The sequence below is a fragment of the Cyprinodon tularosa genome, unplaced genomic scaffold (genome assembly GCF_016077235.1).
Source record: "Cyprinodon tularosa strain WSP-4 unplaced genomic scaffold, ASM1607723v1 ctg15, whole genome shotgun sequence".
Classification (NCBI taxonomy): domain Eukaryota; kingdom Metazoa; phylum Chordata; class Actinopteri; order Cyprinodontiformes; family Cyprinodontidae; genus Cyprinodon; species Cyprinodon tularosa.
This window is the reverse complement of record NW_024038331.1, coordinates 366,850-392,613: the sequence shown is the minus strand read 5'-3', so window position 1 is coordinate 392,613 and position 25,764 is coordinate 366,850. Positions and strand designations below refer to the sequence as shown.

At 36.5% G+C, this 25,764-nt stretch overlaps 3 protein-coding genes and 1 non-coding gene across 6 annotated transcripts in view; all 4 read right to left on the bottom strand.

Annotated features, from left to right (window-relative positions):
- Positions 1-3,131: 3,131 nt before the first annotated feature.
- On the bottom strand, positions 3,132-5,202 carry rps27.1 (ribosomal protein S27). Its single transcript, XM_038279288.1, has 4 exons — positions 5,117-5,202; positions 4,414-4,522; positions 4,221-4,331; positions 3,132-3,385 (listed from the first exon to the last, which is right to left on the bottom strand). Exons 1-4 carry the CDS (start codon positions 5,120-5,122, stop codon positions 3,357-3,359), a joined length of 255 nt encoding a protein of 84 aa, XP_038135216.1. The 5' UTR covers positions 5,123-5,202; the 3' UTR covers positions 3,132-3,356.
- Positions 3,565-3,694, bottom strand: LOC119779688. Its single transcript, XR_005280267.1, has one exon. It is a non-coding gene; the product is annotated as a small nucleolar RNA SNORA35 (small nucleolar RNA).
- A 781-nt stretch (positions 5,203-5,983) lies between the features above and the next one.
- On the bottom strand, positions 5,984-19,448 carry lrrc71 (leucine rich repeat containing 71). Its single transcript, XM_038279413.1, has 17 exons — positions 19,385-19,448; positions 18,931-18,963; positions 18,707-18,838; positions 17,682-17,789; positions 14,929-15,004; positions 14,754-14,828; positions 14,526-14,594; positions 14,276-14,435; positions 14,109-14,192; positions 13,897-13,968; positions 11,334-11,435; positions 11,207-11,264; positions 11,052-11,125; positions 10,281-10,307; positions 10,089-10,197; positions 9,777-9,871; positions 5,984-6,276 (listed from the first exon to the last, which is right to left on the bottom strand). The coding sequence occupies exons 1-17, from the start codon at positions 19,446-19,448 to the stop codon at positions 6,181-6,183; spliced, it is 1,434 nt and encodes a 477-aa protein (XP_038135341.1). The 3' UTR covers positions 5,984-6,180.
- A 1,417-nt stretch (positions 19,449-20,865) lies between these two features.
- The window catches only part of ash1l (ash1 (absent, small, or homeotic)-like (Drosophila)), a 35,057-nt gene continuing 30,158 nt past the window's right edge, over positions 20,866-25,764 (bottom strand). For 2 of the 3 annotated variants that reach the window (XM_038279285.1, XM_038279286.1), the window contains exons 23-27: positions 25,539-25,677; positions 25,260-25,432; positions 24,954-25,120; positions 23,953-24,412; positions 20,866-23,095 (exon numbers count right to left, since the gene is read on the bottom strand). In XM_038279285.1, the coding sequence (XP_038135213.1) occupies positions 23,004-23,095; positions 23,953-24,412; positions 24,954-25,120; positions 25,260-25,432; positions 25,539-25,677 (1,031 nt within the window). In that variant the 3' untranslated portion in view covers positions 20,866-23,003. Of the gene's footprint in view, positions 23,096-23,924; positions 24,413-24,953; positions 25,121-25,259; positions 25,433-25,538; positions 25,678-25,764 lie in introns of all 3 variants that reach the window. The other variant, XM_038279287.1, reaches the window with a different exon arrangement.

Here is a 25,764-nt window from a genome sequence, read left to right as displayed (position 1 = left end):
ATAAACATTATAAATATTTAAACTGTGTGGTATTGCTATAAAAGCACAAAACATTCAAAATTATTTTGAAAAGACACGGTAAAATTAATACACATTTTACACTTTGTCAGAGTAATTTCTTTAATTTATTTATACGTAAGTCAGCTTTTATGATGTTGAAGAAAATAGATTAACCTTGTTGGGTTTTTTTTTTTATCAGCATGTTCTTAAAGTCAGAAACATTATCTAGATGTTTGCTTCCAATTTAGATTGTTTTGAAAATTCCTCTTCCTCAGTTTTTAAAACAGCTCTGAACAAATAATTAATCTACCTTGAAGTTTTTGTCGCAAATTCAATTCACCAAGTTGACATGTTAGATCAATGAAGAGGCAAAATACAACACTTCAGGAATTCATATACAGGTGCTGGTCATAAAATTAGAATATCATGAAAAAGTAGATTGATTTCAGTAATTCCATTTAAAAAGTGAAACTTGTATATTATATTCATACATTACATACAAACTCATATATTTCAGATGTTTATTTTGTTTAATTTTGATGATTACAAATGACAACAAATGAAAATCTCAAATTCATCATATCAGAAAATTAGAATATTACTGAAGACCAATAAAAACAAAGGATTTATAGAAATGTTGGCCAACTGAAAAGTATGAACATGAAAAGTATGAGCATGTACAGCACTCAGTATTTAGTTGGGCCTCCTTTGGCCTGTATTACTGCAGCAATGCGGCGTGGCATGGAGTCGATCAGTCTGTGGCACTGCTCAGGTGTTATGATAGCCCAGGTTGCTCTAATAGTGGCTTTTAGCTCTTCTGAATTGTTGGGTCTGGTGTATTGCATCTTCTTCTTCACAATACCCCATAGATTTTCTATGGGGTTAAGGTCAGGAGAGTTTGCTGGCCAATTAAGAACAGGGATACCATGGTCCTTCAACCAGGTACTGGTAGCTTTGGCACTGTGTGCAGGTGCCAAGTCCTGTTGGAAAATGAAATCTGCATCTCCAAAAAGTTGGTCAGCTGCAGGAAGCATGAAGTGCTCTAAAACTTCCTGGTATGTGGCTGCGTTGACCCTGGACCTCAGAAAACACAATGGACCAACACCAGCAGATGACATGGCACCCCAAACCATCACTGACTGTGGAAACTTTACACTGGACTTCAAGCAACGTGGATGAAGTGCCTCTCTTCTTTTCCTCCAGACTCTGGGACCTTGATTTCCAAAGGAAATGCAAAATTTACTTTCATCAGAGAACATGACTTTGGACCACTCACCAGCAGTCCAGTCCTGTTTCTCTTTAGCCCAGGCAAGACGCTTCTGACGCTGTCTGTGGTTCAAGAGCATGGCTTGACACAAGGAATGCGACAGCAGAAACCCATGTCTTTCATACGTCTGTGTGTGGTGGTTCTTGAAGCACTCACTCCAGCTGCAGTCCACTCTTTGTGAATCTCCCCCACATTTTTGAATGGGTTTTGTTTCACAATCCTCTCCAGGGTGCGGTTATCTCTCTTGCTTGTACACTTTTTTCGACCACATCTTTTCCTTCCCTTCGCCTCTCTATTAATGTGCTTGGACACTGAGCTCTGTGAACAGCCAGCCTCTTTAGCGATGACCTTTTGTGTCTTGCCCTCCTTGTGCAAGGTGTCGATGGTCGTCTTTTGGACAACTGTCAAGTCAGCAGTCTTCCCCATGATTGTGTAGCCTATAGAACTAGACTGAAAGACCATTTAAAGGCTTTTGCAGGTGGTTTGAGTTAATTAGCTGATTAGAGTGTGGCACCAGGGGCCATCAATTTTGAACCTTTTCACAATATTCTAATTTTCTGATATGATGAATTTGAGATTTTCATTTGTTGTCATTTGTAATCATCAAAATTAAACAAAATAAACATCTGAAATATATGAGTTTGTATGTAATGTATGAATATAATATACAAGTTTCACTTTTTAAATGGAATTACTGAAATCAATCTACTTTTTCATGATATTCTAATTTTATGACCAGCACCTGTAAATAAGAAACGAGCGAGACTGTGGGCTTAACTGTCACAGACACCTCTAGAAGGATAAGTCGCTGAAGGTCACTGATGAAGAGGCTTACTGTTACTTATATGTAAATATATGAATGGAAAGCTTAGTGGAAGAAGGAAGTGTGTCCCCCCCTTGGACTGGGGTTTGATTTTGCCCTTTTATCAATCAAGGTAAGTGCATGTAGAGATGTAAATCATCAATCTCTCTTGAGGCAGTTTGAACTTTCCATTCGGTGATGACAGGTCGTGTTGTCCACTGTGTTTTCATCCAACACAGCCCTCTAGTCCAGAATTTTTAACAGTTCATTCTTTCCTGACAGCAAGCTTTGCATGGATGCTTTCATTTTCCAAGCTGAACTTGGCACCTGCTCAAACTATCCAACGCATCAATAACCTGCAAAAATAGGTATGGTATTAGTGCATGTAATGTAGGCCTGACATTAACCAAAATAGTGAACTGGGGAGGAAAAAATCAAAGAAATGCATGCCCAGAGACCACAAAGCTGCCTGAACAACCTAGAACTCCAGGTTGATCTCCTCAAAGCCAAATTGCAAGCAATAGAGTAACTCAGACAAGTTATTCTTACATATACGGCACAGTACTTGTAATTTTAATTTTGCATTTGTGCAATTCTGAAGCTTTCAAGGAAACTAAATTTGTAAATAGTGTCCGTTATCTCCTTACAAATTACTGTAATAAATTTAGACACCTGCGAAATTAATGCAAAAATTTGAAGTTGTATATTACACACAGAACCACAGGAGCTTCAATTACAAATGTAATAAGAGAAGATTTTAGTTTTTCCTGCATGTTCAATATCTCAAACAGATGGAAACTGTAGTTCATGACTTAGAATTTAATCTTTAACTATAGTTTATTCATACTTATGGAAGGGGCTCACTTTTCCTTCACCCCCATTTGAGGATCATTTGACTAAAATCTGGAAATATACAAGTGCATATTTTAAAATGTATCACTCTGGACAAATTTGCACTTAGCACTGAAACGATGACTCCTATTCCAATCCAAGAAAATAAATGAAAACTTTATTCATATCAACATGAAGTACAAACTGCAATAAGAACCAGATATGAATCCATTTCTTTAGCCAAAACATTTTATTTAGAGAGACGGGGTTGGAGGGTGCAGCCAAAGCAAACATTTGGTCAACATGAGCAGAGAAAGCATCTGCTGTCCTGTCAAATCGCCCGGTCTTGTTTCAAATCGGGACCACAGGCTCCGCCGTCGCAGTCTTCTCGGAGGCAGGAGACTCTTGCATCAACCAGTCCATCCCCTCCTCTCCCCTCCAGCTACAGGGAGACGGTTAGTGCTGCTTCCTTCTGAATGAGCACCCTGCAGGAGGAAACAGCCTGTTATTCTACAGCTGACAGAAGCCTCACTAAGCAGAAACACTGCAGTCAGAACACAGCTATAGTTTGGCACATAGCTGCTGAGCACATGCTTTAACTAGAATATTTCTGCATTTTTCCAAATTTCACAAACACAAGATATCTAAAGCGATCAGAGATATTGTTTGTTCTCTGCCTTCGAAAGGAGGAAGCCATGGAGGAAGCTCACCCCTTCTGCTAGGAGAGGTTAATCTAGCACTGGAATGAGATTGGAAAACCATGGAGTAGGAAGTCCAGTCACTTAGCAGTGCGGTAGAAGTACATCTAAAAGAGTCAAATAATCCATCCACTTTAAAAAAAAAAGAAAGTTTTTGATCAAACTAAAATTTTACATACCCTCAGGCCTTTTGAGCCCCATGAGTATGACAAAGGTTTACTAGGAATATATGGCAAATATTTTCAGTAGCTATTATAAAAATATAGGGGTAAGCAGATTAACGAGAATGAATATAGGAAATCATATGGAAATATTTTTTAGATCCCCATGTTTTTCCAAATAACTGAAGTATATTCAAATAGAGTATCAACCCATTCCAGAATGTATAGAAAGCTGAAGTTTATAAGTCAGCCCCCAGCCTATTTCCATTATTAAACCTTAATTGAGCATCCCTTAACATGCGCTTAATATTTACTAAAACTGATTTACAGTTTAAATTAAGGTAGGATATAGGTCAATGATCTTCCTCCTTAGACAATTACTCCATAGGAGTGGGTACTTCTCAATGTCTAAGTTCTATACTTTTTAATACTTTTATAACCCATGTTTATCAGATACTGACCCTCTGTGAGACGTGCTTTGCCTCCAGTGGGCTGACACAGGACCGTGGAACAGCCCACGCACAGCACGACTGTCTGTGCATGGCTGAACACCGTCGTGATCTTGTAGCATCCTGCAGAGAAAGGACCGCCATCAGTTTCATAGTGCTAGTCTGGGAGTTTTAACGAAACTGAAAAACTAAGACAGAAACCTACCTGGACATTTGACATCCATAAAGTAAGAGTTTGGACTCTGAACGAGCCGCTTCTTCTTGTGCCTTCTTTTCTCCTCCTCAGGGGATGGGTGCAACAAGTCTTTTGCGAGCTGTATTACAAAACGGGAAACATTCAGGCGTTAAGTAACGGCTTAAAAATGATTTTTAAAAAATGTAAAGAAAACTGAGTGTGATAGCCCGCCATCTACTGTAAAAGATTAGATGTAAGTGAATAACTACGAAACAGATGCCTTATTCAGCTAAAATAGAAAAGGCCGATTCACATGTATGGCTGTTTTAGCATCGCCCCGCTCAGGCCCACGTCAAGGCCTACTTTACTACGTTTGACAACAGCCTGCGTGTTTTCATTAATATCTGCGATGTTGCTATAACTAAACGGAAGGTAAAGTTACTGTTAACCCAACAAAGATTTAGACCGAATCGTGAAAATGTTCCTCGTGCCTCCGTTTTCAACCGCTTGCTACACTGTCTCCATGTTTGCTGTGAGCGCAGCCATCTTGTGATAAAACGCGCTCGAGGTCTCCACTATAACTACAAAAACAGCATCTTTTACCACACCAAACTGGCTCGAACTGATATCAATGAAAGCGATAAATTCTTATAAAGCTCTTCAACCCGGTATCATCTCTCTAACGTCGGTCTAAAGTACGTATTACATGATTTAACCGCCTCCTGATACTCACTGGCATGTTGGCGAGTAAATAGCCGCTGCCGAAAAGGAGGTATTACCGGAAGCAAGGGGTTCATATCGGCGTCTCTTCTGAGCGCAAGCCGGACGTGACGATATCTTAGAAACATGGCGGCCATATTGGTGAGGTCAAAAATGTAAGTTTAACTTTATTTTACTGAAAAATGGGAGAAAATGGTTGTTATGTGCCTTAAAGTGTTTCTCTCTACATGGCGGTCATATTGGTGAGGTCAAAAATGTAAGTTTAACTTTATTTTACTGAAAAATGAGAGAAAATGGTTGTTATGTGCCTTAAAGTGTTTCTCTCTACTTTGGACCAGTTTCTAAACTTAATTTCAACTTAATTATTTTGGTCATTGGATATTTGGTCATTGGATGCATTCTCTATAACTTTAAATTTACTTAGCTCCCTATTCTTTGATCCCTTTTAAATCTGTATAATTCCTTTAAATAAAAATATAATTAACAAATAGAATGCAAAAAAAAAAAAAAAAGGTAAAAGGCTAGGAAATCTAAAAAAAAAAACATCCTATTTCGCAATATTTGTTTGGTTGTTGTATTATTTTACTGTAAGCATTATTTACATTTTTTAAAAGCTACTTATATTGACTAATATACAGAATATAAATATATATATATCATTAACTCCACATAAAGAATCAACAGAACCACAATATGTAATTTTGTGTTGCATTAATCAGTCAGGGACTGGATGTGGTTGTTATGTGGGGTGATGGAGTGCAGTGGAGTGAAAACCTAGGCCTGGTGGTCACATTTGCAAGTGTACACTCCCTTTAAGACACAAGTTAGGGAAAAATGGTCAAAACAATTTCTTATTTGATGTTTTTATTTTAAAGCCACGTATTGAGAGTTAAGCATCAAACTAAACAGGTTCAATGAAATTAAATATTTGGCAGAATATCAAAGGTTTCTCTACTTTTAGTAAGTTTAACTGTGGTTAAAAAAAAAAAAAACAAACAATTCCTATTGCCTCTTATTTTATAAGACAACAAAGTCAATTTTCTTTTTTTTTTTTCTATATCAGATTTTCCCTCCTCTTCAAACAGTTGATCCACTTTTGGCCAGAGGATCTTTGAGGGCCACCATTTCTTTTATCTGGGTGTAACACTGTGAGTCTGTAGGGAAGAGGTTTCCCTAAAGGAGAAATTGAGAGATATCAAAAATTACAAAAAGTACATATTCATTAGGTAGTACAAGAATATTTCAACCAAATGTTAAAATTTATGCAATTCTTTTACATAAAAAATTACCATTTACTTTTATTAGAATATTATAGCACACACCTATTAAATAAACCCTAAATGATTCATAGTCATTTCATTGTTTAATATAGCTTATTCATTTAAGATACGTAATTGTCTTTATTGTATCTAGAATTAATAAAGTATGCTGCGGGTAAAATAAGTATTGAACACCAGCCCCCCCCTTTTTTTTTAGGAAAAATATTTATAGAGTTGCTATTGACATGACATTTTCACCAGATGTGGGAAACAATCCATGCAATCCATAAATCAAACCATAGATGTCCAGAAATTAAGTTATGTTTAATCAAGTGAAATGGCAAAGGGAAAACATCCAGTATTGAACACACTTACTGAAATCTATTTAATAGTTTGTACAAAAGCCTTTGTTGGCAATGAAAGCTTCAAGATGCCTCCGGTTTTGTGGTTCTCTTCTATGAACCCTGATCTTTAGTTATTTATATAGATTTTCTATTGGATTCAAGTCAGATGATTGGCTGGGCCATTCTAGCAGCTTTATTTTCTGTCTCTGATACCAGTTGAGAGTTTCCTTGGCTGTGTATTTGGGGGTCATTGTTTTGCTGAAATGTCCATCTAGGTTTCCTCTTCATCATCCTGGTAGATGCAAGCACATTTTTATCAAGAATTTCTCTGTACATTTTTTCCATTCTTCAATTATTTTAAGTTTGCCAGTACCTTATGCAGAAAAACAGCCCACACCACAATGTTCCCACCTCTAAACTTCCCTCTTGGTATGTTTTTTGGGGGTGATGTGCAGTGCTTTGACCACCAAACATGAGTATTTAGGCATCCAAAGAGTTCAATTTTGGTCTCATCTGACCCGACTCTATTCCCCAAATATTTCACAGATTGTGTAAATGTTATGGAGCAACAAGCTTTTACATTTATTTATGTGTTCAATACTTGTTCCCTATGCAATTTCGCTTTATTACACATAACTTAATTTCTGGACATCCATGGTTTTATTTCTTTCTCTGTGTGGATTCAGAATCAGAATCAGAAATACCTTAATAATCCCAGAGGGAAATTACTTTTGTTACACGCTTCAGTTACAGTTTTATATACACAACCAACCACACAAGATAATAAAGATAAAACATATACACATAAAGCTCTTCTGTATATATCTATATATATATCTATATATATATATATATATATATATATACATATATATATATGTATATATATATATGCATATGTAAAACTAAATCCAAGTAAAGTGATAGTGACGTGCAAAAATAGTGCATAAATGTAAATTACAGAAGGGGGGTGTCTGAATCACTTTAGGGAGGCGTTATACTGTAGAGATTGATGACCACAGGCAGGAAAGATTTCCTGTGGTGCATCTAAGAGCAGTCTTTTGCTGAGGGATTGCAGGGATTGTTTCTGACATCTGGAGAAAATGTCTTGTCAATAGCCCCTCTAGAAATATATTTACTGAGAAAAATGCTGGCAAATGAATTAAATACTTATTTTACCTGCTGTATTTACTCAAACTGAAAACTAATGAGTTTATTTCTTTCTAATACATCAAGTTCATTGTTTAATTTGCATAAAGGTTATCCTGATTATTATGCAATTTAAACTATACAATAAATAAAGAGAAGTCATCAGAAATAAGAAACTGCAGCTAAAAAGATTTACATTGGGTGACAAAACATCAATACAGTTTATTTCTTTAAAATATTAGGACAAGAAACAAAACCTAAAAGTTGCATTTTAGTGATACCTGTGTAAACTCTATTAACTTTTTTACAGTAGGTATTATTCTGACATGGTTAAATATCCGGATTATTGTAAATAAGATCTGAAATTTGGGGAAACATATCATATAGAGATTTACTGAAGAATCCAACACTAAAGCAGAAAATATAAGGATAATTTAAAAAATAAAATACAACTAGACCCTTGCCTGTGACTCTTGCTGAGCTATCATCTGTTCAAACCACTTTGTCCCGACAATCTTTACTATCTACTATTTAAGCCTCTAAGTACGTCGATCTTTCAGAATGTGGATATATCTTCTCCTGAATATGTTCAAATCCAAACTATAGTTTAATATATTTTTTTCTTGAGAATTAATGTTGTTCTATAGGTTTACTGACAGCAGTTCTGATCCCTGTTCGGCCCAGTACAATCTTGAACAATGTCAAATTATTAGCTCTAGTCAAACACAATCTTTTTCTTTTGAAATCAAATACACAACCCTGTTTCTAAACATTAGTCTAACTAAACACACACCTTTAAGTAAACCCATCACCTCCCCACCCCCCAAGTTTTATTTAGCTTTGTTTTAAAAACATGGAGAGAAAATCAATTATAATAAAAAATAGCAGTACAAGTAGATTACAAGAATAGGTCATTTTTTTACACAGGGAATCCTCTTTGTTACACAGGCATATATTCTTAGCTACCCAGTTATTGTTGGTGTAAAACCTGACAAAAAGAAACAATCTTCTCTTCCCAAGGATATGTCAGTTCACACCTCATTCATCTGACTGCAGAGCCAAAGAAGACAAAGAATGCAAATATCAAATTTAACCCTGGAGCTTAACAACTTGGCTGCTACCCACCAATAATTCTTATAGAAGAGGTTGACATGTTTTCTCATGCTTCTCATGCTTCCATGAGTTATTACAGTAAAATAATTAAATCAAAATTTATCAGGCTACATTTTTTTCTTTATGTTTCCTAATTTTTCCTAATTTTCTGGAAGTCTAAACCTAATTTTTACCAAAATGTTCCAGTTTAATAAGAAATGGTGTTCAGTGAATAAGGTTGTAAATGAATCAGCCAGATTGCAAATAAAAGTTGGCTGAATGGAGTCTAGACTTCCTAATTAAGCTCTGAATTAATAACTGTCTTCTTAGTATGTCAAAGTTTTTAATGATGTCTTTTTCTCCCATCAATTGTAAGAGAGAAAAAATAACAATAACAACAAATTTAGTCTAAAACTGATGCCGCAGCAAAAAGTCTTGCTCACATTCAAATAACCTATCCAAAAAGAAAAGCCTTTATTTTCTGTTGCTCCGTATAGAATATGCATGTTCTCCAAGTGCATGCAAGTGTTTTCTCCAGGCACTCTGGCTTCCTTCCACAGAACAAAAAGGCAGCAACAATGTTAGATTCAGTGTCATTGGTGTATGGTTCTGTATCCTGCTGCTGGTGCATCATCTCAACCAAAAAACGCAGCAAACAGGCAACAATGTGAAGTTTTGGAAATGTTTTTTTCCCACCAAGGTGCATTTCATTTGTTTTTGTTCCCTGTTCCCTGTTCTGTGCAGCTGCATGTTCATCTTTCGAGGTCTGTGCACAGACGCCTACAGACCAAGAGCAGTTTTTGCCCCTAATATAGCTGTAAAAACATACCTGTAGACAAAGACGCCACAGGTTCCCTCCAACTTCCTGCTGCTTTTCCAGAGATGCCAGGAACAGGGGTAGAGACTTCTCTGTAATTTTGTTTCCTAAATAAAGAATTATCCATTTTGTATTGCATCATTGACTTTTATGATCGATTTTTCATAAATCTATCAAAAACACATTGCAAATCAAGAAGCACCTTAAATATTCTGTAATGTATAAATTAAACAGGAGGTAGGGGTTTAAAAAAATTAGGGTATAGCAACTGTCTACAGATATAAACATTGTTAATATGAGAAATTTTTGAACATGTACACAGACCTGAAAGATTGAGGGATTCGAGCGTCGTGTTTCCAGGCAGGAAGAGCTTTCCATCCTTGTGATACACTGAAGGGTCCAGCAGGGGGGTTCCTGTCTCCATGGTTTCTGCCTGTTTGTACAGACAGAGACGGTTAGTTCCACTCAGATGCATCAATTAAACTGATGTATCCATAAGATATTGAAAAGCCAAACCTCACTCAGGTTGGAAACAGATTTATCCTGTAAGAGAAAAAAAAAAGAACCCATATTGTGTGACCAAATTTTTATATATACTTATGTATACTTTATATACTTTATGTGCAGAGGTGTCAAAAGTATTAATGTTTATTACTCAAGTAGAAATCCTACTGTTTAAAAACATGTTTTGTAGAACTTAGGAGTATGCAGTATCCATAAAAGTGTAAAAGTATAATTTTTAAAACTACTTAAAGTATAAAAGTAATGCTGGGAAGAAAATTAAGGCCAGATCCTTTAAGCTTTATACTGGTTACTGCACTACCCTATTCAAGGAATATTTCTCTACCATACTGGATGATAACTTCCCTATACTCCTTATACTATAACTAATGTTAACAGTGTCAAATTTAACTCAGCATCATCTTGAAAATTATTTATTTTAGTTTGTGGTCAACAAAAAAATGATGCAGTACCGAGTCCAACCACAAAGACATAAATTGTCTGGATGAACCAAATGATTTTAAAATATCAACAGGCCATAATGAACATTAGCTTAAATGAAAAAAAACACTGAGTCATTCTTTAAAATGTAAGTAGTAGAAAGTAGAGATAATTGCAAAAGAAATTGTAAGGAGTAGAAGTAAAAGTTGTCTAAAAAAATATTCCAGTAAAGTATAGAAAGCCAAAATTTCTACTTAAGGTAACAAAGTATTTCTACTTTGTTACTTGACACCTCTGTGTATGAGTATGGAGGATGTTAATATGTGGTAAAAAATGTTTAAGCACCTTAAGAGCAGGTAACAGTTTCTCTCTGCCTCCGTTAGTTACACTCCGGCTGCGAGCTTCCTTTTTATCAGAGGCTGGAAGCGGTTTGAAACGACATCAATTAGAAACCAAATACTGCTCTAGGACACCTTGTGAAATACATCACTGACGATCACCTTTCTTGTGAGGCTTTTCCTTGACTGCTGCAGTTTTTCCATCTTTCATGGCAGATTTCTGCTGATCAGAATATTGGCAAAGGATTAGATCATTTCAGACAACAGTGATCCTTATTTAGTATTTTACCTCTTTTTGAGACGTGCTCTTCCTCGACTTTTTGTGTGAGGCAGGGTGTTCTGGGGAAAGCTGGCTTGAAGACAGTTGCTCAAGATCAGCCCTAGGAGCAGACTGTGAATATAGCAAAAACAAGAGGTTTAACACATCCGATACAAACTTAATAAATGTATAATTGTTTTTATTCCCTAAAATCCCCTTCAAAAGTATGTGATGTTGCAATCAGAAACCTCTTTTTTTATGTGGCTATCCACCAAAAATGGAAGGAAAATAATGTAATGTTTTAAATAATCACCTGAACATATTTTTTTTGTCTGATGAAATATTCTCTCTAAATGTGTTTTTATTAGCTATATATGGAAAATCATCATCCTTTAACAGAGGAAGAGGCTGAAGATCAGTCCATGTGTCACTAATCTATATACAGCAGCTGGTCATGTTATTAGAAGATCATGAAAAAGTGGATTATTTGAAGTATTCAAATCAAAAAGGGAAACTTGTATATTGTATTCATTCATTACACAGACTGATATATTTCCAGTGTTTATTTCTTCTTATTTAGATGATTATAAAAAACATGGAAAAAAAGAAAACAAATAAAAAAAAAACACAAATTCAGTTTCTCAGAAAATTAGAATATTGTAAAAAGGTTTAGTATTGAAGTTATAAATTAAAAGAAACTATTAAAAATAATCAGTCCATGTGGAATAAATTAATATAAAATGCAGGTTAAACTTTTTTAAAGCGATTATGGAATTAAATAAATTTGTTTATAATATTAACTCATTATAGGAACTCTGATATATATATATATATATATATATATATATATATATATATATATATATATATATATATATATATATATATATATATATATATATATATATATATATATATATATATATATATATATATATATATATATATATATATATATATATATATAATCGAAATATGACAAAATACCCCCAAGATACCTGGAGGTGTAATTACAGCAAAAGGTAGTTCAAATAAATATTAATTAAAGAAGCTGAGTGCGACTCGATTAGGGATAAAGCGTGTCAGATAAACGATGGATGGATGGATGGATGGATGGATGGATGGATGGATGGAAGCTGAGTTATCCCGTAAAAATTCAAAAAATATCCACTGGACTTGGTTTTCAAGATTTGAAGACGTTTCGCCACCTCTCCAGGAAGCTTTCTCAATTCAAATGTCCGGATCCGCAGTGAGTTTGAGTCTTATATAGACAATGCCTTGTATCGCTTGGAAACATGCAATGGTAACCGATGAATGGGTCGTTAACGACCCATTCATCGGTTACCATTGCATGTCTATATAAGACTCAAACTCACTGCAGATCCAGACATTTGAATTGAGAAAGCTTCCTGAAGAGGTGGCGAAACGTCTTCAAATCTTGAAAACCAAGTCCAGTGGATATTTTTTGAATTTTTACGGGATGACTATGACCTGGATGACTGAGAACCTTCATCAGCATGGAAGCTGAGTGTCAAAGTAGGTATTAAAGAAAAAGTCCAGGCATATTCAGAATTCAAACTATTGAAAGTACTTTAAATATTAAATTAATACATAATGTTCAATAAATGATAAGTGTTTTAATTAAGAGTCATTTTCATTTGAATGTGATTTAATGGAGACATCCATGTTTGTCAAAGAAAACTACTGCCACCTACCGGTTTGTGACATCACGGTGCGGTATCGGCTATTAAGCAAGTCTCAGTGCTGTATGTTTGTCACAACGCGTTATTATCCAAGTAATCTTGAAAACATTCTTCTTCGAAATGTTGGCTACATGTTTTTCCTCTGGCCAGCAGTTCGATGGCAAATCCTCCCTCTTCAACTTGGCAATCCAAAGACGAATCCGTCCGTGGACGATCATAATTAGGAAAAGTGAAATAACTGTTTTTTTTCACTTTAACCCCATGTATTACAACATCCAACTGCGATGCATATCGGCATTGTCAACTATAGCTGAATTTCAACGGTGAAGCCCACTCTAAATCTTAAATAATTGTTGTTGAAAGCAGGTGTGTATAATAGTTCTCATTGATTTTGCTTGTAAAGCAGGGAGAATGGCGCTGGGCTTACCACACCATGACGTCATTTCCAGAAGATCCCAGGAATGAGATGTTACTATATTTGGGCAGAAATGGCTGGTCCCAGACTGAGTGATCGCAAAGAAAACTATTGTTTTAATTTTTTTACTGATTAACACTAAATTCATAAAATCACCGCAAACGTATTCGTTTTAGGAATAGATAATGATCCATTGATCATTCCTTGCTGACCGGACTTTTTCTTTAATAAAACTAAAGTCAAATAATGAATTAAGCTATGCAGTAGTAATGTGGCAACATGTGTGAATACCTCAGTGAGGCATCATGTGTTCATTAATCCTAAATAAGCTACAAATATGTGAAAGTTTTACTTTTTTTTTTTTTTTTTAAGCAATGAATCTAATTAAATGAGATGTTTAAAAATCTTGTTAATTTGGAGAAATAAATTATTTGATTGAACTTCTTTAAGTTAGAAAACACAAAATGTTACTTACAGCCTGTATTCTCTGAAACAGGAGTTTTCTTCTTTCCACTTCCTCATGTGTGAGAGAAAACTCCCCGATTATCTAAAAATGGAAATGCTTAGCTCTGGGGGGTTATTAAATTGTATAATATCTAGTCCACCAAGTAGAATTTGATTAAGAAATTTTAACTGTAAATTTAAATGCATTATCTGCCACTTAAAGTCTTTAAGGTAAACGGATACCTCAGCCAGATGGGCAGCTCCAAGGTCTCCAATCTGATTTTTGCACAGAGATATAAAGAGTAAAGTACGATTCAGCCTCAGGCCCTGAGAGGGAAAACAAGCTGAAAATGTATCAGCAGCTCTGATGGGAGCATGCAGGGAGAACACGGTTTAGCTCTGAATTATACCTTTGCAATATGTGCAGCACCCTCATCCCCAATATTGTTGAATGCCAGGTTGAGCCAAAGAAGATTTTTATTAGCCGATTTAATGGTGGAGAGAGCCGAACCTATCAGACGGGCGCCTTCATCTCCGATCCGATTATTCCGCAAGGACACCTGGGTGAATCTTGACCAGAGAAACGTGACATGAATTTAGACATCCTTATGCACAAAAAAAAAAAAAACTGGGTTATTAGTGCTGGATTGCTGGACTCACTTGCTGTCTTCAGAGAGCAGATGGTGGAAGCTCAGGTTTGGGAGAGGATTGCCTTCCAGTGACACCTCTCTACCATGGCGAAGAGTTAACAAGCTGGATAAGCAATTCATATTCTACATATTCCACAGCACATTTACTTCCAAATCCAAAAATACTCCTGACTTGTCTCCTGCTAGGTGCAAATTAAAGCAATGTTTTCACAGTTTCAATGTCACAGAATCCACTCACCTCAGGTTGGAGCACAGAGATGTCGTGTTAGTGAGGGAAATCACCATTGGATCGGTGAGTCCAGCCTGCCAAAACCTGCAGCATAGAGGACAAGATAGAAAAGGCAAATAACAACCAGACAGCAGCAGCTGTTTGCTGTAACAGGAGAGCGCCTCTCTGTCTGCTCATTACTCACTGAAGGCTTTGAAGGTGGTTCATGGAGGGGAGCATCTTCTGCATGGCTCTGTAGGGCTGCTCACTTACCTTACATCCTGCATATCAAGCACAAATCTTACGGTTACCGCAGTCTATAGAACTTGCTTATATTTTGGGATTCATTTGATAACTTGTATTTAGATTACTTTTTTGAAAGAGTAAAATCTGTGAATAATGCGAGATTAAGTGAGTTGGATATAGGCCCATTACTGGGGTGGTCCTTTTATTTTCCACAACAACAACAAAACAGTAATAAAGGGTAAATTCTTCAATACTGCTTTAACAGAAAGATTGTTTTTTATTTTTCTTCCAGACAATCCCTTTAAGGTCTTCAATTTGCTGCCATCTCATCCCTATGATTGTCATAAAAAGAATCCTTTTCCTGTGTCCTCCTCTTTTCCCCTCCCTGACAGGCTCATATTCAAACCAAACGATGGACACAGTAGTGTAAAAAAATACACTCTGGTCAGACCTACAGGTGCTGGTCATAAAATTAGAATATCATGAAAAAGTAGATTGATTTCAGTAATTCCATTTAAAAAGTGAAACTTGTATATTATATTCATACATTACATACAAACTCATATATTTCAGATGTTTATTTTGTTTAATTTTGATGATTACAAATGACAACAAATGAAAATCTCAAATTCATCATATCAGAAAATTAGAATATTGTGAAAAGGTTCAAAATTGATGGCCCCTGGTGCCACACTCTAATCAGCTAATTAACTCAAACCACCTGCAAAAGCCTTTAAATGGTCTTTCAGTCTAGTTCTATAGGCTACACAATCATGGGGAAGACTGCTGACTTGACAGTTGTCCAAAAGACGACCATCGACACCTTGCACAAGGAGGGCAAGACACAAAAGGTCATCGCTAAAGAGGCTGGCTGTTCACAGAGCTCAGTGTCCAAGCACATTAATAGAGAGGCGAAGGGAAGGAAAAGATGTGGTCGAAAAAAGTGTACAAGCAAGAGAGATAACCGCACCCTGGAGAGGATTGTGAAACAAAACCCATTCAAAAATGTGGGGGAGATTCACAAAGAGTGGACTGCAGCTGGAGTGAGTGCTTCAAGAACCACCACACACAGACGTATGAAAGACATGGGTTTCTGCTGTCGCATTCCTTGTGTCAAGCCACTCTTGAACCACAGACAGCGTCAGAAGCGTCTTGCCTGGGCTAAAGAGAAACAGGACTGGACTGCTGGTGAGTGGTCCAAAGTCATGTTCTCTGATGAAAGTAAATTTTGCATTTCCTTTGGAAATCAAGGTCCCAGAGTCTGGAGGAAAAGAAGAGAGGCACTTCATCCACGTTGCTTGAAGTCCAGTGTAAAGTTTCCACAGTCAGTGATGGTTTGGGGTGCCATGTCATCTGCTGGTGTTGGTCCATTGTGTTTTCTGAGGTCCAGGGTCAACGCAGCCACATACCAGGAAGTTTTAGAGCACTTCATGCTTCCTGCAGCTGACCAACTTTTTGGAGATGCAGATTTCATTTTCCAACAGGACTTGGCACCTGCACACAGTGCCAAAGCTACCAGTACCTGGTTGAAGGACCATGGTATCCCTGTTCTTAATTGGCCAGCAAACTCTCCTGACCTTAACCCCATAGAAAATCTATGGGGTATTGTGAAGAAGAAGATGCAATACACCAGACCCAACAATTCAGAAGAGCTAAAAGCCACTATTAGAGCAACCTGGGCTATCATAACACCTGAGCAGTGCCACAGACTGATCGACTCCATGCCACGCCGCATTGCTGCAGTAATACAGGCCAAAGGAGGCCCAACTAAATACTGAGTGCTGTACATGCTCATACTTTTCATGTTCATACTTTTCAGTTGGCCAACATTTCTATAAATCCTTTGTTTTTATTGGTCTTCAGTAATATTCTAATTTTCTGATATGATGAATTTGAGATTTTCATTTGTTGTCATTTGTAATCATCAAAATTAAACAAAATAAACATCTGAAATATATGAGTTTGTATGTAATGTATGAATATAATATACAAGTTTCACTTTTTAAATGGAATTACTGAAATCAATCTACTTTTTCATGATATTCTAATTTTATGACCAGCACCTGTAATGTGAACTTCTTGGCCTTAAAGCAAAACTCCTTCAGTAGCAAAAAAAAAAAAAAAAAAGCCTCTATGCATCATCTCCACTAGGAAACATGGTGGCTGCAAACTTTATAAATAAATTAAGAAAGTCTTCCACTTGAAATTCATAGTTGCTTTGTGTAATTTGTCTCAGATAGAAATGACTAGAGGTTATTATGTATTATTCTGTATTACATTGATGTTTATGTTTGTAAAGTGACAAAATAAGAAATAGTTTACGTTTTTAACAGAGTATCTGTGGCTCTGTTTAATTTGCATATTTTTATAAGAAAAAGGTGCACTGTCGCTTCAGTGATACCTTCAAGATCAGGAGGACATCAATATATAATTCTACATGTTATAGAAAAGAAATCTCTATGTTTTTTATTTTATTTCAAGCCAAATGCTTTATGTTTAGCCTAGAAATGAGGTTTGTGAGTTGGAGACTACTCAGATAAATAGACGTTTTTGGTATAATAGGAAGTAATGATCTATTATATGCCATAAGAGGTAATCAGTCAGAAACAAAGTCCTTCGGCATAGGATGCAGTGTCTAATCATCACCAAATCACATAAATTTAAATAACTTATTTAGTTCTTGAATCAGGTTTAGTTCTGTTTGCTTCTTACCAGAAATCCACATCCTCTTGGCACTAAGGGGGTCTTCGTTTTCCAGCTCAATGTTTAAACACGGCTTAGACCAGGTATTTAAGGTCTTCATCTCTGGAAGGTCGTCCTCTGTAGGTAAAATTATTTTGATCCTCAGAAAATAGCAGCACGAAAATTACGTTTCACAGAGAAATATCCAGCACAAGTATCATACCAGGACTTTTTCATTATTTTGGATTATTTAATCATATCATTTAAACATTTAGATGTGTATTTTATGAGGAATTAATTTGATAGATTAATGTAATGTAGTGTTTTAAAAGTAAGACCTGGTTTGGCTCAAAGCGACCTGCTTGGTTTCCTTTGATAGAAATATTTGAGTCAAACTGTCAAACACTTTGAGAAGTGCTGTTTTTAAGTGGTGCTTTATAAATGAACTAACTTGGTATGGTTTTCAAAATATTTTACACACACAGACTCATTTTCAGCCATTTCAGTATCGCTAAAGAATATGTACAAGATTTATGGCCTATAAATATTCTATGTTCAAAACCTCTCAAATGTAGCTATAGCTGTTTTAATGGTTGCCGTCCTACTGTGAGGTTTTCCATTTTCCAGTTATATGGAGCCTTTAGAAACTTTACTGTTATGTTTTCTTTTTTGTTTTCAAGGACTGCCCTGCATTTAGCTCCATCCAACTCTGTCTCTTTCTTGTCTCTTCTGTCCATATCATGATGCTGTCACCTTGGGGGTGGTTTGTTCAGATTTGATTTTGTGATTAGATTATCCACAGGTTGATTCAATTTTCAGATTAGCTGTAAATCTGTTTAAGGCATTAGGGGGTAAAATACAAATCCATGATAAACCTGCAAGCAGAATTTTTTTAAATCAAACATCATTTTCCCTCTCCTTCACAATTTTTCACTAGTTTGTCATCATATGAAATCCAAGTCAAGCACAACGAAGGTTGTGGTTTGAGGAATTAAAAACACATTTGGTAGGGTTTATATCTGTTTTCCTAAGAACACAAGAAGCCTAATACTTACGAACACCGCCTTCATTTTTATCAGTGGTGGAGTGTGGATGTTTGGTCCTGACAGCTAAGATTTCCTTTATGTTCAGGAGAGCACAAAGCGCAGGAAAGTCGATCTCCACGTTTCCATTGCACTGATAGGTATCTGGTACATTTTTGGATTACCATTAATCTGGGAATAAATTTTATACAAATTTTATACCAATGTGTGAATTAACTGAGGGCTTCATTGCTTACCAAAAGTCAGAAATGCTGACAACTCATTGGAACCTGTGGAATAACACAACGACAAGTGATGATATATATATATATAGATATATAATTAGTTTATATAGATAGATTGACAGATCGAGATATATATATATATATATATATATATATATATATATATATATATATATATATATATATATTTAAATATATATCATAAATCAGATTCAGTACAGGGTACAGGGATTAAGCAGCCGGCTGATTTTAATTATTTAACATCATTATAATCTAATGATAACAGCATTTAAAAAGTATTTCCATAAAAAATAAGTTTTAACTGAAAATCCGTAACACAATACATATTACATTGTTAATTGAAACATGATTTAAACGTTTCTAAGAGACAGTTATGGTAGCTAAATTTGTGTTAGCTTGTCAGCGCTACTTAAAAACTAAATCACTACGTTATTTTCTAGCTAACCTGCGTTCTTTGACCCTTCAGCTTCTTGGTTGAATTTATCTCTCAGTCGTTTTTTTGTAGACATTATGTTGTTTAATCGAAACAAATTATTTCTGGGAAAATTGTTCAATTTAGCCAAAATTCGAGTTAAAACAACTGTTTAATGGCTTCACTTCAGTGTAAGTTGTTACCAAGGAAACCGAGTCATAGTTCCAAGGTCTATCGCGAGACTAACGTTTAGCGCAACTGAATCACTAGCGACTTAATGAGAAAAAGATTCGGGGTCAGATTTTCCTTCTCTGGTCCAGGATTGAATATGTGTACTTAAAACATATTTTAAAAAGATTTGAATAATAATGTAGGAATTAATTCAGTCTGAATCACTAATTAAAATACATTAGATGATTCAATATTCACACTTTGCACTTCTATTTGAGTTTTTTTTTTTTTTACAATTCCAGAACAAGTCTAAATACATTATGTGATTAATAAACATACATTTTATTTAACTACAAAAAATTTTAAAAACACTTAATATAGGTAAATAGAACATAGAAAAGTGAAAAAGAGCTTCAACGTTTGAGATAATGTTTTCTTCACCAGGGCAGACAGGAGCAATGTCATAGTGAGGGCAAGGCAGTAATTGATATCTGCTCAAGGGTTCCTGTAACAATCCTTTACCTTTACTTTCCAAGCTCTTTATTAGCTGTTCAGTCATTGAATCAAAAGTCCCCTTTAAGTTGTGATACATATTACAGTGGGCAGGCTTTCAGTACAGAAAAAGGAATAAAAATAAAGATTATAAACAGAGTGTGGAAGGATGGATGTCACTCACACATTTTAATTTTAAAATCCCACAACTTTCTAGACTTTAGATCTAAAATGCTCAACTTTACAATAAATTCATGGCAAACATTTTTTTAGTGCTCAGGATTTAATGTGGAACCTGGAAAAAGGAAAAACCTACAGAAGTCATGGACTTAAAGGATAAGAAAGACAAGATGGATTAGGAGGTTCCACAAAAGAAGGGAAGGAATTAGGAGCACAAAGACAGAAGAACACAACGAAGCGACAAAAGGCAAGGAAGGTCAAAATAGGGTGGGGAAAAAAAGGATAAAGTTTGTAGGACAAAAGTACACAGAAGCGATAGAGGTGGAAGACAAGTGAAAAAAAAGACAAATTAAGTAAAATAAAGGGAAAAAATAATAAAGACAGGACTTAAGTGTAGAAAAAATAAGAAATAATACTTTGAGTACAGAAATGTGCAAGGAAGAGGGGAAGCAAGGAAAGCAAAGTGTTGAAAAAAGGGGAGATTTTTCCAGACTGCTGCTCAATTCTCATCCATGATCCTGAAAGATAACCAGATGCAGAATTCACAATAGTGTAGTGCTTTTTATTAAAAAACAAACGAAAAAAAAACAAATATAAAACAAAAAGTAAAAACCAACATTTTTTTTTTCATGACTTAAGAATCGTAATTACAAACTTTGAACGAGTGGAAGTTTTTTCGTTGTTGTTTTGACAAACTGTACACATCACAAAATGTCCGTCAGTTTTGCCATTTACAATGCTTGCATCTTATTTTGTGATTGTCTAAAAATAACTAAACGGATCACACAAAACACACAAATACAAGTACAAGCATCATACAATGACTGCTATCACAAAACGGAACCGTTTTCCTATTTTAAAGAAAAACAAAAAATATATTTATATCTATTTATATATTTATATATATAATAGCATGATATCATTTCTGACAGCTTTACTTTTGTTTTCTGTCAGCATTTAAAAATATCTTAACATTTTTATGTTGGTTTGTTTTTTTAGTGTTCAACACTTTGCAGCAAAAAAACAAGGAGCAGATTCCTCCTTAAAAAAGTTATATTATTAACAAAATTCAGTGACGAAAAGGTGTCGTTGCAGAGCCACTGTCACATCCCAATGCCTTCTGACATTCTTCTTGCTCATGCACTTTACAGGTGGACTTAATTTATAGGCAAACAACTCAAATTTCATGTCATCAGCACTGCTATTGGTGAGAATCTCTGGAAATTACGAAAAACATTTCTCCTCAGAGCTTAAGTGTCTTCATTATAGTAATACAAAGCGAAGAAATAATAATAATACATTTAGGGCTGAGATCTGTACAGTACAATAATAAACAAAATCCATTTTCAAGATATTGCTTTTGGAGACACTTGTTAATGTAAAGTGTGCATATTTACAGAACTTGGCACTGTACAGCTTCACGTTCCACGTTCTCTCTGGTTCTCATCACTTCTGTCAGTTTATCACACCGGGACATCACAGGGAAAAGAAAGGAAATCTCATCAAATATCGCTTTTTTTTTTTTTTTTTTTTTTTACATTCTCCATGGCAATCAGTCCGAAGACAAAGAAAAACTTAAGGAAAGAGACGCAAGTCCAAATATACAGTATACACTGCTCCGCAATTCTCAAATATAAGAAAATATGACTGTCAAGATACATTTCATGTTAAGTATTGTTTCCCCCCTACAACGGTTAATTGCCATCGAGCCCTTATTTTTTGTTTTTTACAGTTTTTTTTAGAAAAAAAAAACAAAACAAGACAAAAAGGTGTATATATATATATATATTCAGAAAATCTGGCAGACACACATTTGCACGCAAGGCAGTGAGAGACGGCAGCGGCTGCATAAGGCGTTACAGGTAAAGCCGGTGCCATCCCTCCTCCTCCTCCTGCCTGATTTATTTAAGCTGGTGAATCGCTTTGCTTCTTAAAAACATGGGGCAAAGCTGACTGCCTCACAGCTAAGTAAGAAATAATAACAGAACACTTTGACATAAGCGCAAACATAATCCGAAACCACGCTACAGGCCTCCTGTTTCTAGATGAGATACTTAGGAAAGAAAAAAAAAAGAAGCATGAAAAAGATCTAGATTTGTAACTTGCTTTTGTCAGACTGCAGCCAATACTGTGAGTGTGTTAGTGTACTTTCATTGTGAATAAATTACACAGAGCTTCACAATATCCAAGGTACCAAAAGTGCAGTTCTCCACCAATGTTCTCTCTGTCTAAAGCGCAGCATCAGAGCACACTGCTCAGCTTTACATGTTCTCCTATATGCCAGTTTCCTCTCTTCCTTTTAATGTCAGCACTGCAGCAAAATCCCGATATGAAGAACAATAATTCATGATGTGTGAGAAAATTAAAGAAAATAAACCCTCCCTACCCCGTCCGTCTCTGTTTAGTACCAACCATTTTATTCTAATGCCTGCAAGCAATATTTATCGACCCACGATTTTCTAATGTTCGATGCATTTAAGTGCATGGGTTATTTCTCCTATGTTCAATAAAAAATAATAATAATTTGCATGTTGCACTTAAATAAGAAGACCGGGAGAACTTGTTTTTGTTTCAAGGTGGAACTTCCTTTGAGTAAGAACTTCTGGAGCTCCTTCCACCTTCTCAGAGCAGAGATGACTGTCTTGGAAGAGGTAAACTTTGAAGACGCAATCCCCTTGGATGCATTGTGATCCGTAAAAAATAGGTTAGGCAACAATGCTTGATTCCCTTCTTTACTGTCTCTCCATTTTCTGTCCATCTCTTCACAGCAGCAAAAGGCAGAGTGCTTATAACTGGCATGTCAGAAATGTTATTTCCTGGAAACAAAATCTCCAAATCCAAGCGTCCTTCTCCGTAACCGACGTCTTGCCCCTTCCTCAAGAAGATAGGTGACATCAATAGCTAGTGGGAAGGAGAAAGAAGACAATTTAGGGGGCTTCACCCAAAGACTATTTGTTAGATTAAAGAAGAGCCGAAATTCTGACAGCTGGGGTGGTTCATGCGTATGAGTTTAGCTATATAGCCACAGAGCCAAGGCCTCATTTAAGCTGGTTCCTATTTGCAGATGCCTGTGTTTGTATCATATTTGTTATGTATACAAAATACCATAAACAGAAGATTTAGGGTATTGCAGAGCTGCAAATCTAAACTGGGAGGCCTTGACATCAAAACATATGAAAATTAGTTAGGGATGATCAGCCAAAGTACAGAGCTAATCCAATGGAGAATTTTTGCAAAGATTAGAAAACTAAAGCAATACGAACTTTTAACCACTAGGGGGGCTGGACTGAAAACTTCTAAGCTTAGCCCCTATGAAGGCCAATGGCAAAACTATACTGTCACCAAATTAAAAAGACTGCGTCCATGTTTTGAGATCGGAGTGAGCTGCTGGTAAAGACGAGGCCACATTCATCTATCTGGATTAAATTCAATATAAAAGAACCAAAAATCTGTCCGTTTAGGTATCCGTTTTTTGCCTCTTCACTGATCTCCACTGATCTCCACTGTTTTTCATCCACTGTGCAGTTATTCATTACACTGTGTCATCACATTATATCACATCATAGCATTTATAGCAAACTGTGGTAGCAACAGGAGAAATTGTTAGCAACTATAAATATATTTACTAAAAAACCAAACAGGATAAACCTGAAGCAGGATTATTAAAACATATCTAAATGGAATGTATGAATGACATGAGACGGTAGTCAGTATGCATCTGTTGACCTACCCCCCCTGCTTTGTTCCCGGTCCCTCACCGTTCTTGCTGGGCGCTCTGTGCAGCAGATCCAGCAGGATCTTGTCCAGCCGTTCCCTCTGGACCTCCCTCCTGCTTAGCACCGGGTGGTGGAGCGGCGAAGAGGCAGAGGATAGAGGCAGTTCAAGCATCTCTCCTAACCTGTTTTCTGGACTTTCCCCCAGCTCCTTCCGCACCCCAGCCTCCAGCCCTTCCTCCTCCTCCTCCTCCTCATTTTCCTCCTCATCTCCTGCTCTTGCCTGTTCCTTTTGTCTCGGTTTAGCTGAAAGAGGTTCAGGATCTTCTGGGGCCGTTTCTACGGCATCCTCCACCAAGCTTCTATCCTCCACCCCATGTGAGAAGTCCTCTCCCCGATCGCAAGAGGAGGCGTCATCCTCACAGCCAGTGGCGCCTTTGGATCGTTCACTTTTCCAGGCAGACCGGCCTCCGTTCCTCTTATAGTTATCAGGAACATAGTGAGGCTGAAACAGAACAATAAGATTCTTTGAATTTCAGCCGCTATATAGACTTTATATATAGACTTTATATATAGACTTTTTGTACACACAGAGTGTGTACAAAAAGGAATTTTGTTAAGTAAAGCTCTCAAGACATTTTCTTTTTTTTTTTTTTTTTTTTAAGTGCAGCAGTGATAAAAGTTCAGCAGCTGCTATATAGTAGAAACAATTACATTTTTAAAACAAAAAGGTTCTCAACAAAGACGCTAATTCCAAGTAATTAAATTAAAAATCAAACCTACAATAAAAACCTAGCATCTATTATCTAATGACCTCAAGCTTTGCATTATCCTGCGTTAACATGCAAACAGCAATGAAACATCTCTCTGTGGTTTCCCCTTAGGTCGCAATAAATACGTGTGGTTTTTTCTCATTTGTTTCTACTTAGCTCAACCGCTAACGCAGGAGTTTGCTGCAGGCTACAGAAATAATGGTAGAACTTTGGCACTGTTTTTTTTAACGGAAGCAGAGCCCAGTGAAACACCAACACACGACTAAGGCTCACCGAGAAGTCTCTCTTGGGCGTGAGCCGCTTGGGGAAGTGGTTGAAGGCATACGGCTTGGTGCAGACTGGGTAACGGTTCCGATGGATCTTGTAGAACAGGTGTGCCGATTTGTCCAAGCGATAATCACAGATGTACACATCTTGCTCCTTCACACCTTTTGGCCTTCCTGTAGAAACAAAGTGTTTGGCTTTAGTGGAAGAATACTGGCATTAAGTAAAAATGCTGCAGTTTAACAGTCAGCTGCATTTTTGCACATCAACCACAACATATATGTCTTAGCTATTTAACTGGTGTTTTTTCTTTACCTTTGCAGTAAGTGTAGAGATCAAGGACGCAGCATGTTGCTACCACTGCATCTAGGGGGATGATCTCATACAGCGGCATGCGAAACAACTCGTTCTGGTAGAAACGTCGTGATGGCGAGTGATGCGTTTCATGAGGACGGAAGTAGTGATGACCAAAGGCAAAGCGCTCACCCCTGTACAGTTTGAGTGGATAAATAGGAGATTAATTCAACAATACAGTGAGATGTGGACATCTCTACATTTAAATCTGCTGGATTATTTATATTTCTGTCAACTTACTTTTCGTTCTTCCACAGTTTCTCAATACGGAAGATGTCCAGTTTCTCTCGGTTGATGTGGGAAAGGAGACGGTAGGACTGCCGAACAGGCTGACCTTCAGGCGTGCGCCGGCTGTCTCTCATCAGGTACACACAGTCCCCTGCATACAGCAAACCGATCACATTACAACCAGAAGACCTGGCCGTTTTAGACTAATTGAGGACACCGGTGAAAGTCTGAGTGTCCT

Coding starts and splice junctions, on each gene's coding strand:
- rps27.1 (XM_038279288.1), bottom strand. Junction 4,332..4,413: donor TATGGATGTCAAATGTCCAG/GTAGGTTTCTGT, acceptor CTTTCTCTGCAG/GATGCTACAAGATCACGACG. Junction 3,386..4,220: donor CAAAGCACGTCTCACAGAGG/GTCAGTATCTGA, acceptor TTCCTCCTGCAG/GGTGCTCATTCAGAAGGAAG.
- lrrc71 (XM_038279413.1), bottom strand. CDS start 19,448: ATGTCTACAAAAAAACGACTGAGAGATAAATTCAACCAAGAAGCTGAA. Junction 17,790..18,706: donor TAAAAATGAAGGCGGTGTTC/GTAAGTATTAGG, acceptor TTTTACCTACAG/AGGACGACCTTCCAGAGATG. Junction 11,126..11,206: donor GGAAAAGCCTCACAAGAAAG/GTGATCGTCAGT, acceptor AACCGCTTCCAG/CCTCTGATAAAAAGGAAGCT.